This window comes from Balaenoptera musculus, chromosome 8 (assembly GCF_009873245.2).
Source record: "Balaenoptera musculus isolate JJ_BM4_2016_0621 chromosome 8, mBalMus1.pri.v3, whole genome shotgun sequence".
NCBI lineage: Eukaryota > Metazoa > Chordata > Mammalia > Artiodactyla > Balaenopteridae > Balaenoptera > Balaenoptera musculus.
In genome coordinates this window covers 102,550,200-102,564,357 of record NC_045792.1, presented here as the reverse complement: position 1 = coordinate 102,564,357, position 14,158 = coordinate 102,550,200, and the positions used below count along the sequence as shown (strand labels likewise).

Sequence of the window (14,158 nt, the reverse complement as noted above, 5' to 3'; positions counted from 1 at the left end):
TACTCATTCTGATCATTCTTTCTTTTCTGTGAATCCAAATAGAAAGAGAAAAGCATGGGCTGGAGGAAGTGGATTTTAGGCAGCCTCATTCCCCTCACCCTGCTGCTGTGGGATGCCCCCTTTCCACAGCTGTTCCCCTCACCCCCGTACACCCTCACCCTTGTGTCTTTTGGATGTCTCCTGACCCTATTTGACAGATGAGGACATTTAGGCCCAGAGAGATGAAGTGACTTGCTAGTGATTACGCAGCGTTTAATTGGTGGTACCGTTGGGACCGCTCATCTATTTTTAGCCTCCCTTCGACCAAGTCCTTACCATCTTTAAAAGCCCTGGTGTTCGGCAAACCTGGAGACAGACCCCAGGAGTCCTGACCTTGATCCCCCAGCTCTGACCTCCCTGTTGCTGACTCCCTCCCAGATCCTCAGGCACTGCTTCCCTGCCCCGGTGGTCTTCTGTTGGGGCTCATCTTCCATAGGGACGGGGTGGTGTCCTTAGCCTGTAGGCAGCAGAAGCCTACAGGATGAAGGCTGGGCTGTGGGGAGAGACTCAGATCGGGAATTTGGGATGGATTTAGGTCTGGGGAGGTAGAGGCCTGGGATTCTTGCAGGGATGTGAAATTATGGTAAGAAATGTGGGGAAAGAGGAAGTCCCGAGTGGGGAGTCAGGGCCTGGTGGGTTTACTCACATCCTTCTTGCATCTCAGTGCCTGGTTCTGGGTTTGCTGGCTGTGGCTCACCTTTGTCCTAGATGAAGCCCTGAAGGATCCCTAAAGCCACCCCTCCACCTCCCGAAAGGGCACAGCCCAGCTGTTATTCTAGCTTTAGTTCTGGGGATTGGGGTTGGAATAGGACCCAGACAAGGACTTTTAAACTCCATTCTTGAGTTCCCCTTAAGAACCATCTCGTGGGGTCTGGCAGTAGGTGTGGTGCCTGGGAGCCGCTGGTCAGGGCTGGGTGGAGAACTTAAGGCAGCCTGGAGCCCAGACATGGTGACACGTGCCTGCGGGACTCTGGAGGCCTGGGCTGGGGGCGCTGGGTGGTGGCGAGCGGGAAGTCCTCCCCGAGAAAGGCCTTCCCGCATCCACTGTGAGCTCAGCCAGGCAGGACCTCCTGGTGTGCGCAGCCCTGCTGAGGGCACGGTGGAGGGACAAGGAGCAAACAGAGCGCGCGGCCCTGCGCCTGGGAAGCCCCTCGGTCTAACTGGCCAAGAAGTGGATGAAGGCAACGTTGAGAGCACTCACTGTAGTAAAGGAACAGGTGTAGAGGGAGAACCAGCTTGCCTCGAGGATGGGCAAAGAGGAGAAGAGGGCTTTGGTGTGGGAACGGGGCGGTTTTGGAAGAGGGGTGCTCTGTCAGGCTGTTGGACTAGTCGAAGAAGAGGAACCTGGCCCAGCAGAGCGCAGCCAAGAGTGGGGGAGAATCTGGACAGGAGCTCAGGGTCCCCAGGGCCAGAGGTCTGGCCTGTTTGCACGTTGTTGGGCAGAAGGGGCTCCTGAACCAGCAGCGAGGCCTCTGCCCCTCCACTCGTCCCCCCGCCCCTGGGCAAGGAGGGGGAGGTCAGTGGTCGTGAGTCTGACGGGGTTTGTGGGGCTGATGGTTCCCGGTTTGTCAACTGGCTCCTTCCCCAGAGGCCCTGAAGCGAGCGAGTCCCCAGAGCAGCACCCCACCCCGACCCTGTACCTCCAAGCCGGCCCTCCGCCCTGGACAGGGCCCTCCATCGCCTCAAGGCTGGGGTGGGACTGCCTGGGTAGCCCCCCGTGCCTGACTCCCCAATTCTGCTTCTCCAGTAGGGTCCTTACTGTTCTCCGAGGGGGGGGCCGGGAGAGGAGGAGCCAGCGATGTGCACCAGCCGACAAAAGGTCAGTGACCCCACGGTCCCCCGAGAGCCCAGCCCTCACCCTCTGTAGGCCAGCTTCACTTTCTGGAGGGCAGCTGAGTCAATAGAGGCGTGTCCCCTTCAACCCCCTCTGAGGTCCACCCGCAGTACCTGCCTCGGTGTAAAGGGCCACAAACCTCCATTTCTTTCCCAAAGCCCATTTGTCCTGATGACCTCTTTCTAGAACACGGATGTCTTTTTTTCTTGGCCGCGCTGATCTTAGTTCCCCGACCAGGGCTTGAACCCATGCCCCCTGTGGTGGAAGCGCTGAGTCTTAACCACTGGACCGCCAGGGAAGTCCCCACAGATGTCTATTTGTGGCAGTTGTTCAGGCCAAAGAACAGGGATGACTAGAAAGTATCTGTTTCTCTGGGAGAGTGGCTAGGCAGCAGGGTCAGCCCCCCATTTAACCATCAAATTCTGCAAGCACGATAGGTGTCAGCCCAGGGGGATTCTGGATGGGAGATGTGGCATTTATAATAAGTTATGTATCACATGCATCACCTAAATGAGCCTTCACAACCCCCTGTGGAAGGGCTCATTGCCCTTGGTTTACAGATGAGGAAACTGACGCTTGCCAACGCCCCTGAGGCCAGCCCGGGCCCCTTTATCCTGTCTCAGGGCTGTAGGTTTCAAGCTCCTTTTTTTTTCTGCACTGAGGCTGCCTCTCTCTCTCTCTCTTTTTTTTTTTTTAAATAAATTCATTTATTTTATTTATTTATTTTTGGCTGCGTTGGGTCTTCGTTGCTGTGCGCGGGCTTTCTCTAGTTGCGGCGAGAGGGGGCTATTCTTCGTTGCGGTGCGCGGGCTTCTCACTGCGGTGGCTTCTCTAGTTGCAGAGCACAGGCTCTAGGCGCGTGGGCTTCAACAGTTGTGGCACGCGGGCTGAGTAGTTGTGACTCGTGGGCTTAGTTGCTCCACGGCATGTGGGATCTTCCCGGACCAGGGCTCGAACCTGTGTGAGGCTGCCTCTCTTAAGAGACTCTCTTCCCTAAGAAGTTTACAGGGCAGTGTAGCAACCCCTCAAGGAGCTCCAGTGGGTGCCAAGCCCTGGGGCTATCAAGTCCCATTCTTTAGTTCTCGCTGTTCTGTTGGCCTGGATTCCTCCCATCCCTGCCCTCTTCCCCAACCATTTGGTATCTCTTTCAGCTGACTCTCGAAAAAGCAGCCAGGCCACCACACTGGAAGTCTCCCCCAAACTCCCCAGGCAAACCCAGAAGCTGCTCGGCGTTCCCTTTGTCTACACATCCATTACGTCACTCGCCACACGGCGAGTAACTGTCACTTTACCTGTTTGCCTCCCCAACTTGACCGAGCTCCCTGAGGACAGTGGTTGGGTATTTTCGTTCGTATACCCCTGGTGCTTTCCACAGCTTCTGGCACAGATGTAGGTGTGTGCTCAGCAGATTTATTTTAAATGGGTGAATGGGCTCTGTTCTCAAGGGGCTCATTGATGTTCTAACAAAGAACTACAATAAAGTGTGGTACGTGCAAAGTATAGGGAAAGTGCAGACTTTGTGCAGAGGAGTTAATTTATTCATTGATCTAGAGAGAGAGGCAGCACATACACACAGAGGAAGTTACATCCCAGTGTAAGAGTCGTTTATTTGTGGAATGGTTTACAGTTTATGAAGCCTCACCTGGTCTGGTCTCTTTCTAGATGCCCACGGTGACCTGTGAGGTAGGCCGATGATGAGTTCCTTTGTCCTGAGGAGGAAGCTGGGGCTTAGAGATGTTGCCTCTCGGCCAAGGTCACAAAGCTGGTGCAAGAGCCAGCATTAGTGCCCAGGTCTTCTTTCTCACATCACACTTCCTCCCAAGGGAGCAGTACAAGATGTTACTAGGCAGTAAGTGCCAAATGAGCAGAACAGACAGCTGTAGTGCTTGAGCATAGGGAGGGGCTAAGGGGGTTGGAGACCTTCCCAGAGGAGGGCTTTGAGCTGGGCCTGGAAAGGAGGCAGCTGCTCTGCCCCGCCATGGCCATTAGAGATCCAGGACCACAACAACTGGTCTCTAGCCACATTCAGCTTGACTGCAGACACTTGTGGGGCTCCACATTCCCTGACCCTGGGAGATAAACAGGTATCAGCAATGACCCCCTTCCAGTGCCAGGGACTATTAGGAGTGGGTAACTGTTCAAGTGCTGCCGGGAGTTGTAGTTCTGGGGTCGTCCGCGCGGCGAGGTGTGGGAGAGCGCCCCCTGCTGTTTCAGGTCTCGCTCCTCTTAGATCTGGTTTGGTGCTCTTCTGAGCATGGTTGGCAGGGCAGCCCCCACGTGCTTACCTGACACCCTAATCCCTAGAGGTCCTACTGCCTCCTCCCCACTCAGGGGCTATCTCTGTCCTTCCCACCACCTTGGGTTTTCTTGTTCGCATTTGCTCATCTGTTTTCTGTCGCTCTCCCCCAATTCTTTCAGGTTCCCTCTGGCTGCTCCAAGCCTCTTTCCATCCCTGGGCCTACCTGGGTCTGTGGCGGTGACGGGCGTTGGAGAACATGTAGACTCTGGCTCCAGAGTGGCTGGCTCTGCCTCCTCTCCGAGGAGACCAGAGCCAGAGCCCAGAGGAGTCAAGGAATGGCCTCATTTCTCCACTTTGCCTTGGCAGCCGTGGTCCAGCCTTAGGCCCGCCTCTCTCCTTTTTACTGGCCTCTTTTGTTCTGTTCCAATCACTTTCTCACGTGGTTGCCTTATTCTTTCCTTTCTTTCTGTTTGACTCTCCCTTTAATATTTTCTTTGACTGTAGTGAAGCTGAGGGAGTGGGAGGGGAGGCCCGGCTTCTGGGAGGGAGTAGGATGCGGAGCAAACTCAAGGTCAAACACATTCCCTTTTCTGGTCCTTGAGCCCACCCCCCCCCACCGGCTCTGCCTGGGCAGCAGGCCTGGTTGCTATGGAAACAGCAAGGCCCCAAGAAACCCTTGGCTTCCTTTCCTGGGAGGTCTCTGTCCCCTTTTCCTTGAGGGCCCTCTTCCCATCACCCTTACCTGTCCCCTCCCAGCTTGCCTTCGTCTTTATCCAGATTGCTTCCCCCATCACCTCTTGCTCCCTCACAGCTCTGTGCTGTCTCCATTTCCCTTCTGTCCCTCATGGTCCATCTTTCTCCTTCTCTACGTGGCCTCCCTCCACATCGCCAGTCTTTCCCTTCTTGTTTCTCCTTGACTCCTCCTCTTGGTTTTCTGGCCCTTCCCACTGGAGCCCCAAGGTAGGCAGAGCGGGGCTTGTGGCTGTCCCTGTGTGGCCGATGCCCCACCAGCCTCACTGCCCTGTGACCTCAGGAAACCGGGCCTGGCCAGCTGCAGTGAGTGCGGTGCCAGACTCTGGGGCAGCAGCTGGTGCCTTGGCATCCGGAAGCAGTGAGGACTGAGTCTGTGGGCAGACTGCCCAGAGGGAGAGAGTGGGGCCGTTGTGCAGGGGAGAGGCATCTGCAGGAGAGGCACCCAGAGAGCCACGGCTTCCACACGGGGCGCCTGCTGCTGGGGCCCGGCCCACAGGGGGGCAGGGGCCACTGAAGGCCGCGTGTGCCCCCCACACCGGCATCGTGCCCTGCTTCTTCCTGGGCCTGGGGACCTGTGCTGAGAATCTCTGCACTCCATGAAGGCCCTTGGCCAGCCGTCTTGTTCGCCCCCCATCCACCCTGCAAGGTGGGTGGGCCCAGCAGTTGTGCCACCACCTGCTGGGAGGAGAAACTGTCAGAGTCCAGGTCCTCTGCGCTCCCTTGACTCCACGGCCTGTTTTCTTCCCTCTGTGTGGGCTCCGGCTTGTGAAGGTGTGGGGCTGGGACCCACCTTCCTTCCACGGAGCCATTGTCACCCACTTACAGAACGCTAAAAGTCCCTAAGGCCCTCCCAGTTGTTTTCACTCCTGTTTAAAGTGTGCCAGTGGAAGGAACCCCATGCAGGGCGCTTACCTGTGCACACACACTCACGCACACACACACGAGAGCCGGGCCTGCCCGTGCACTTTTGCCCCCAACCATCTCCTGGCACACAGGGTCCCACACCTGCCCTCTGGGAATCCTTGGAGGCTCTCTGCCTAGGGCCTGTCTGTGCTGTCCTCTCAGGTTGAACTAGGAAGCTGGGGGGGCGGTGACAGCTGGCATGGTGGCCACCTGTGTCAGCCCCGCCCAGTGGCCCACTGCTCCCTGACGCACATCCTTGCCACCTGCATCGCCTCCCATGTGTCTTCCCCCTGCCTCCTCCACCCCATTCTCCTCATCTGCTCACTGCTACGAAGTAGGCCTACTAGTCCCATCCCATGTGGTGAGGCCTCAGGCAGTCCCCAGGCACTGAGAATGGCAGAAGAGGCGGGAGGGGGAGGTGGGCTGCACTCAGGAGACCCTTGGTGCCCCCGCCATAGGGGGGCACTCTGGGAAGATGTCCGGTGCAGTTCCTTGTTGCTCTTCCACATCCTTTTGTTAAGGGGGGTGGCCGATGGAGGGCCAGTGTGGGGGGAGACAGTGAGAATGTCTGCTTCGCTTGGCCCTGTGGCAGCTTAGTTGTCAGCTGGCAGTGTGAGAGCCACTTAGCAGCCTCCTGCTTTGGAGACAGACATGGGGGAAGCTGACTTCTGACAGCAAAGACGGCAGGGTCCAGAGAAGAGGGTGGACAGCACGGGGAGGGGAGAGAGCCTAAAGCTTGCAGTTGGGATCGAGGGGCTCCCGGTGCTCAGGACCTGCGCCTGGGTGGCTGGAGGGGAAGAGGGAGGGTCTGGAGTGCCCTGCCCCACTCAGCCCTCTCCCGTTTCCCCACCGCGGCATCCAGGCAAGGAGGAGTTTGTGGCGACCTTCAAAGGCAATGAGTTCTTCTGCTATGACCTGTCACACAACCCGATCCAGAGCAGCACGGACGAGATCACACTGGCCTTCCGCACCCTGCAGCGCAACGGGCTGATGCTGCACACGGGCAAGTCGGCCGACTATGTCAACCTGTCCCTCAAATCTGGGGCCGTCTGGCTCGTCATCAACCTGGGCTCGGGAGCCTTTGAGGCCCTTGTGGAACCCGTCAACGGCAAGTTCAACGACAACGCCTGGCACGACGTCCGGGTCACTCGAAACCTGCGCCAGGTAGGGGGAGCAAGAAGAAGGCCAGGGGCCAGCTGTATCTGGGACAGAACGGGAGTGGGGAGAGCGGGCTGCCTGGGGTGCGGGGCGAGGCGTCAGGGCCAGCAGCAAGGCGTGGTTCTGAAGGAGGTTTAGGCCGCGGGTGGGCTGGGAGGGTCCAGGAGCGCAGCCGCAGGGGGCAGGCTTCAAGGACCAGGATACTGTGCTAGGGAGGAGGCTGCCCCGGGGCCAGAGCCCGAGGGAAGAGGAAGGGCCAGGCTCCGACTGGTGCCAGGGGCTGGGTTCAAGGGTTGGGGCTGAGGAATCCGGTAATCTGGCAGGAGGGCGATTCGGGGGGCTGGGAGGAATGAGATAGAACCTGAACTTGCGGGGCCCTGGGGGGCTACGGGATGGGGAGACTCTGGCCAGACTCTGGTTGAGTCGGTGTCCCATTAGGGCAGGAAGCCTGGGCCATGTGGGGTGGGGTGCGGCCTGCCCTTAGGCGGGGCCTTTCTAGGGCAGAGGCAGGCCTGGGCTCAGAGCAAGGTCGGGGCAGCAGGCGTGAGAGGTGAACGGACTGGCGAGGTGCTGGGTCCTGCCTCTCGTCCGGGCAGTACCCTCTCTCCCCTGTCCCTTCCCGTCCCTCCGAAGGGACGCAGGCTCTCCCACCGGTCGGTGGCTGTCTTTCCGTGGCTTCCAGGCCAGCCCATGCGGGAGCTCGAGGAGACTCTTGGGGCAGCCCCTGCAGGCAGGACAGTGTCCTCAGCGTCCCCTCAGCTCTGTCTCGCAGACTCCCCCCCACCCCGGGGGCTGATGCGTCTGGGCGTCGGCGCTGTCCTCTCAGTGGCCTCTTCGCCTCTCACGAGGCGCAGGGTGGCTATGGCGGGCGAAGCGTTCCCTCTGGCCGGGCTTCTGCTTGACAGCAGGCTCCACAGCTTGTTTCCAGCCCCGAGAAGTTCCCGCCTCAAGCAGAGTCCGAGCCAGACCCTTCTTCCAAAGCAGGAGAAGCCGCTGTGCATCCTCAGCGGCTCCTGGATCCACCTTCTGACTCCGTGCCCTGATCGCTTGGCACCTGGGCCCCAGGTGCCCAGACTCTTGCTGGTCCTTCTCTCCGGGTCCACCAGTTTCTGTAGCAGGTGGCAGGGACACTTTTCCAGCTCCACCCCCAGCAAGCTCAGCGCAACCAGGAGCACGGAGCCTCTGTGCCCTGGGAGGTGCTGTCTTGGCTGGTTTGCAGCCCTTCTCTTACTAGGTATCTGCTCTGTATTTCCTGCTTCTAGCTGAGCTTCCTGGTGGCTGAACTTCCGATGACTCTGCTCTTCACCGTCACTGTCACCTGCCCTCTCCTCCTCCCCTTCTTCCCACTGAAAGGCTCGTGGGGGGCGGGATTCCGGCTGACCTCACACTGTTCTTACCTGCTCTTCTTCAGCCCACTGAGTGATGATCTAATGGGGAGTCCCCCTCCTCGGGTGCCTTCCCCTTGCTGCAGGGACACCGTGACGAACCCGCCTGCTCTCTCCGAGCCGCTGCTCCCTGCTGTACTTGGCTCCCACCCAGGCACCTGCTCTCGGTGCGCCCCGAGCTCTGAAGAGCGGCACTCCTCCTCAGGGTGGTGCCCCCTTCATGTCGCATCATCCCCTGACCCTGCCGGAGGGCTGTCCTGTGTTGTCACCACCATCTGAGCAAACCTGAGTGTGTGTGCTGTTTGTCATACTTTTAGGTGCCACCCACATTTACTGCAGGGCTGGGCGGAGTTGCCTTCTTTCTGATGTTCCCTCCCCAGGACCAGCGCTGTCACTTGGTACTGCCTTTGGCAACACGCTGCAAGCCCAGAGTCCCTATCCACGTGTCCTTTGGCCAATATATTGTCCATCTATACTGGGTACCGAGGGAAAAAAGACATGGGCCCCGCCCTCCTGGCCCTTCGGCTCTTGAGGAGACAGGATGAGGCGGTTAAAAGTGGACAGAGCAAAGGCACACAAGGGCCGGCTGAGCAGCAGGGATCTTAAACGTTCTAGGAACTCGAGAGGCCTGGAGAGGAGTGAGAGGTCTGTGACCAGGGAAGGCGGGGACGCCATACGGAGGGAGTGAGGCCTGGCCTCAGCAGTACTGAGTGTGGACAGGGACCCATCGTAGCCTCTTCCCGGGGCTCACAGAGTCCCGGGTCTGAGCTGGTAACTGGTGACCACATCCCCCTGGCCTGCTGTGCCGGATGGGTCAGAGCAGAGTCAGCATGCTGACCTGAACATAAGCCTTCAGGGCCAAAGAGGGTGTCTGCTTTAAGACTTTGATTGAGAGGTCTCCTTAGAAAGGGTTTCTGGAGAGATTTATTTGACTCCAGTCCACATCCGTAAATATGAGCTGCAGCCCTTTTTTGGTCATTGTGACCATCAGGGGGATGGAAGGGCAGCCCTAAGGCTCTGCTCTGGATTCATTGCCCTTGCTCAGGGCCTAGCCTGTGGCCAAGTCCATCCTCACCAGGCCTTTTGAGTGCCTGTCTTTCAGGGCTTCTAATAATTTATTGGGTCCTGTTGTCCCTAGAGCAGTGGTTCTCAACCGAGGGCGGAGTGCCCCCCAGGAGACACTTCGCAATGTCTGGAAGCATTTTGGGTGTCACAACTCAGGGAGGGTGCTACTGGCATGTAGTGGGTAGAGGCCAAGATGCTGCTAAACATCCCACAATGCACAGGGCAGCCCCACAGCAAAGAATTATCTGGCCCCAAATGTCAGTAGTGTGAAGAAGGGGAGAAACCCTGTGCAGACACATTTATACAGGGGCCACGTGGTGTCCTGGGATTGGAAAGATCCTTTTATGATCTTAGGAGTGACGTTGGGTTGGGAGTGGCCAGGAGCAAAGACGGGGATGGGGGGGTGAGGTAAGAAATGACATTTGCTTCTGCCTTTAGGGTGGATGGCTGGGATCTGAGGACACTGGGATCCACGCTGTTTTCCCCAAGTGATTAGAACAGCCGGGGAGGCTGCCTCCTGGGGAGAGCCTGCCCCAGGACAAGCACTGAGGGGTCTCCCTTCCTCTTGGTCCTGCAGCTTTGGGAAACTGGAAGGAGGCAGAATTTCACCCCCCTCCCCTGAACCAGATAGTGATCCCCGGAATCGTCCAGAGACTCCTAGAACATTGCAGTCAGCACCGGAGGACACCTGACTGAGACCACACCCCGCTCTCGCCCTCCTCTCCCTCCGAGCCCAGCCTTGAGGACCCTGTGCCCGGTGGTGTCTCTTGGGGGATCTTTGCAGGAATAATTCCCTCTGAGGATTCCCTGAGGCCTATTTTTAATCCTGGGCCCACCCTCCTCCCACACGCAGTATGCCTCCCCCCACCACGTAAGCCGAGTGCCAACCCATTTCATCACTAGCCAGCACGAACTCTGGAAGACAAGCTGGCTCCCAAAATATCATGTGGAGCTTCCACCCGCCCAGCTCCCATGAGGCCGTTCCTCAGTGGGGAGATTTTCGGGAGCCCCTCTGGGCCCCAAGGAGAGACATCCCCCAAGGATGGGGCCTGGCAGGCACTTGGGACTCCCTCCCCCACCTTCCGGCCCGGGCTGCCCTGTCTCTCCGGCCTGTCACACGCCCCATCTTAGGGCCTAACTGTGCTGCTCTACACACCCTGTCTATACTGGCTTCCCGAGCTGCCCACCTCGTTCCCACAGAGCTCCCGCCAACACCACCGTTCACCCTCCCTTCTGCCGGGTGAAACCCTAGAGCTGGGGTTTGAGTCGGACAGACTGGGTTCAAATCCCAGCTCCGCCACTAGTTGGAGTGACTCGAGGCAAGTAATGTAACCTCTCTGTGCAAAGTGAGAGGGGCCTTTGAGGAGTAGCTGAGGCGACGGCCTGTGCCTGGCACCGCGTGAGCCGCGGAGGGCTTGCTGCCGTCATTATTGTTAGTTGTGGGGTTTTTTTTTTTTCCAATCCTTCAGGCCCAGCTGAACCGCCACCTTTTTTGTAAGGCCTTCCTTGATCCTCCGGGCCCCCTGGCCGGTCTCCCTCTTTGCTGTGCTCTGGCCCTATCATCACACTGCGTCTGCATGGTCAATAATTTGTGTTCACCTCTTTTCTCTATTTCTACATGGTAAGCTCCTTGAGAGCTTAATACCAGCAACTACTGAGTGTTTTTGTTTTTCTAGTGGTTTTGCTGGTTCCTTTGGGCTCTTTCTTGAAGCCAGTTGGTGAGGTTTTGGACATGAGGATCCAGCAGATCTATTTCATAGGTGCCCAGAAATATCTTTTGTCCTCTGGGAAAAACTCCACCTCACTTTACTCTCCCGCCCCCTCAGAGTCTCCTCAGGACCTGTCCCTTTCTTACAGCATTGTTCAGATTGCACCCTCACATCTCTCCTCCTCCGGAACCCCCAAGTTCAAGGGTCTCTTTTCTCTTTTGTATCTCACCTAACTTTTCGAACAATCCTGTGAAGTGGGAGATACTCCTATTTCACCAGCGAGGTTGAAGAGCTGGCCCAAGGCTGTCCCGCAGGAAGTGGGAGGATGGGAGTCTGACTCCATCTTTCTGCCTCCCGGGAGGGCCTGGCTGCCGGCCATGGTGCGCACTGCTAAGGTGCCTGTCGTTCGTCTTGTGGTACCGCCATTCTTGGGTGTTCCCAAATCTTGAACCATCTAAATGTTCTGCTTGTCTCTTGGAAAAATGGGCCCCTCTTTTTTTTTTTATTATTATTTATTTATTTATGGCTGTGTTGGGTCTTCGTTTCTGTGCGAGGGCTTTCTCTAGTTGCGGCAAGTGGGGGCCGCTCTTCATCGCGGTGCGCGGGCCTCTCACGATCGCGGCCTCTCGTTGCGGAGCACAGGCTCCAGACGCGCAGGCTCAGCAATTGTGGCTCATGGGCCTAGTTGCTTCGTGGCATGTGGGATCTTCCCAGACCAGGGCTCGAACCCGTGTCGCCTGCACTGGCAGGCAGATTCTCAACCACTGCGCCACCAGGGAAGCCCAGTGGGCCCCTCTTATCTCTGAGTCCTCTTCTCTTTGTCCTGAGCGTCTCTTGCTCAAGCTCCACAGAGATTGCCTTCACTCAGACTTTTGTGATTTGTGTGTATAATCCCCCTCTTGGCTTTCTTGAAGGGCTGGAGCTATGCCGATAGATCAAGGTGAAGATGGGGTAAAGTTTTGTCAAAGGCCCTTGGCCATGGTAAGTTATACCTGCTACAATGACTGACTTCTTCCCTCTGTGACTTGATGCCCTCCTCCCTCATCATGCACCGTCATCCTTGTGCTCCTGGCCTCCAGGAGCCCTCTAGCTGTTTCTGTGGGTGGGGCAAAGCTTTCCTTGCTCATCTGTTAGTCTGAAGCCTCAGCCCTCCCGATCCCGGCATTCGGGAAGGCATGGGCTGCTGTGTTACAGGTGCCAGGATGGGTTCCAGTGGAGGCTCCACTGTAGTATTTGGCCACAATTGCCCCCTCGGGCATGATCACCATGGACTGGGTTCTGGATCTGCAATACCTAGGTCTAGAGGGGCCCCGTCTCGCCCACCACAACCTCGCTATTTATCAGAGGAAGCCCGGATCTCTTGACACATCAGTGGAAGGCCCTCTCAATCTTGTTTCTTTCTTTCTTATTTTTTAATCTGGCTGTGCTGCACGGCTTGCAGGATCTTAGTTCCCTGACCAGGGATTGAACCCGTGCCTTTGGCAGTGAAAGCATGGAGTCCTAACCACTGGACCACCAGGGAATTCCCTCAATCTTGTTTCTTAATTCGCTCTTGTACTTGTTAAAAATTGAAGTTGTCCATGAAAGTCGAAAATTATTTTTTCCTTGTTCTAGTCTCCACAACCAGTTCTAATTAAAAAAGAGTAGTAGCTGGACTTTTACCTCCAATGCCTTTTTCCCCCTATCTTGTTTGACTAGTGCAGTGATACCAGAGCACTTGTACCTTTTTTGGTGCCATGGGTTTAGCTGCCCTGAAGCTAATGGTTCCTTGTCCTGAGTAGCTGGCCTCTTCATTTCCCAGCGGTCCTACTGGCTGATAGGACCAGTCCTTGTACCACGTGTTATCCCCTGTTCCAGTCTCTGCACCTGCAGTTAGACGCTTGTCTTCCTGCTATGTAAACTGTTTCTGCATCACTAATAATTAATATTGGTTATTTAGCACTTCTTCTAGCTGCTTAGTATTGAATTCTGTTATATTTAATGATACAAGGCCTTTATTAATTGTCTTACTGAATTAGTCCTGTGCCCACTGGTTATAATAACTCTCTAACTAATGGATCTGTCTCTAGAAGACCTCTCCTTCTCACAATCACACTCTCGGGCGCACAGTTTAGTATTTGATGGACATCAAGCAGTAGTGTCCCAACATCTCTGATACACTAAGTGAAGCTGCCTCAGCCCCTTCGCCATCTCCTCCTCAAAGGGTAATTTTGAAGGTGGTTCTCTGACCATGAGGAGAGGAAATGAATATAAAGCCACATGGGGGCGGGGCCTCTAGAGTCTCGGGTAGAAGAAGCTGGCTTATAGTTTACAGAGGAGTAAGGGATTTTAGAGAGAGGTGGGCCTCTCTGTTCCTTTTTATGGTGTGGTCTGTGGGGGGAGTGAATTTTTGCTGCTGGCTGTGGGGAGCGGAGGCGCAGGGGTCTGGGGGTGTGTGTGGAAGGAGGCTGGGCTGCTGGGAAAGCCTGACCAATTCCAGGGACTTACAGGAGCGGTGGTGGTGAGGGGGTACTTCATTCTGGGAGGAACAGCTGCCCAGAGGAGCATAAGAGAATAGGCGTGGGATGATTGAAGAACTGGGGGAAATCTGGGCTCTGAAAGGTCAGTTTACGAAGGAAGGAGGAGGCAGTTCTCGGTGGGAGCAGGGAGGGGAGGGAAGAGGTTTTGGGATGATTAGCTCTGATGTGAGCGTGAGCTTTCTGCCAGCCCATGGAGGGCAAGTTTCCTTTTCCCTGTTCTGGTGGTGACTTGCTCTCTCTTCCTTTCTCAAGGAAGAGAAACGGGAAGAAAAAACCCCAACCCTACCCCACCCCCCCCACCCCCACCAAAAACAGAGCTGCCCCTCCCCCCACCATGACTCCCTGGATCTATTTGCTATCCTCCATCCCCAGGAAAAGCAGACACCCATATCGCCTCCTATGCTCCCTGGGAACCCCTTCTCTTTGCCTCCAAATGAAATTGCCTCTCATTTGAGCCAGTCCTGGGATTCTCTGGGGGCCTTGGCCACTCTTCTCCCAGTCTGACAGCCAGCTGGCCCATCACCAACCAGTTAACCCATTAACTCGACATGGTC

The 14,158-nt window shown here is 56.6% G+C and overlaps 1 protein-coding gene across 11 annotated transcripts in view; it reads left to right on the top strand.

The window, feature by feature from the left end:
- NRXN2 (neurexin 2) overlaps positions 1-14,158 on the top strand; it is a 109,540-nt gene that overhangs the window by 26,854 nt on the left and 68,528 nt on the right. For all 11 annotated transcript variants that reach the window (XM_036861697.1, XM_036861712.1, XM_036861702.1 and 8 more), the window contains exons 5-6: positions 1,787-1,858; positions 6,631-6,932. In XM_036861697.1, coding sequence (XP_036717592.1) covers positions 1,787-1,858; positions 6,631-6,932 — 374 coding nt within the window. The remainder of the gene's footprint in view (positions 1-1,786; positions 1,859-6,630; positions 6,933-14,158) is intronic.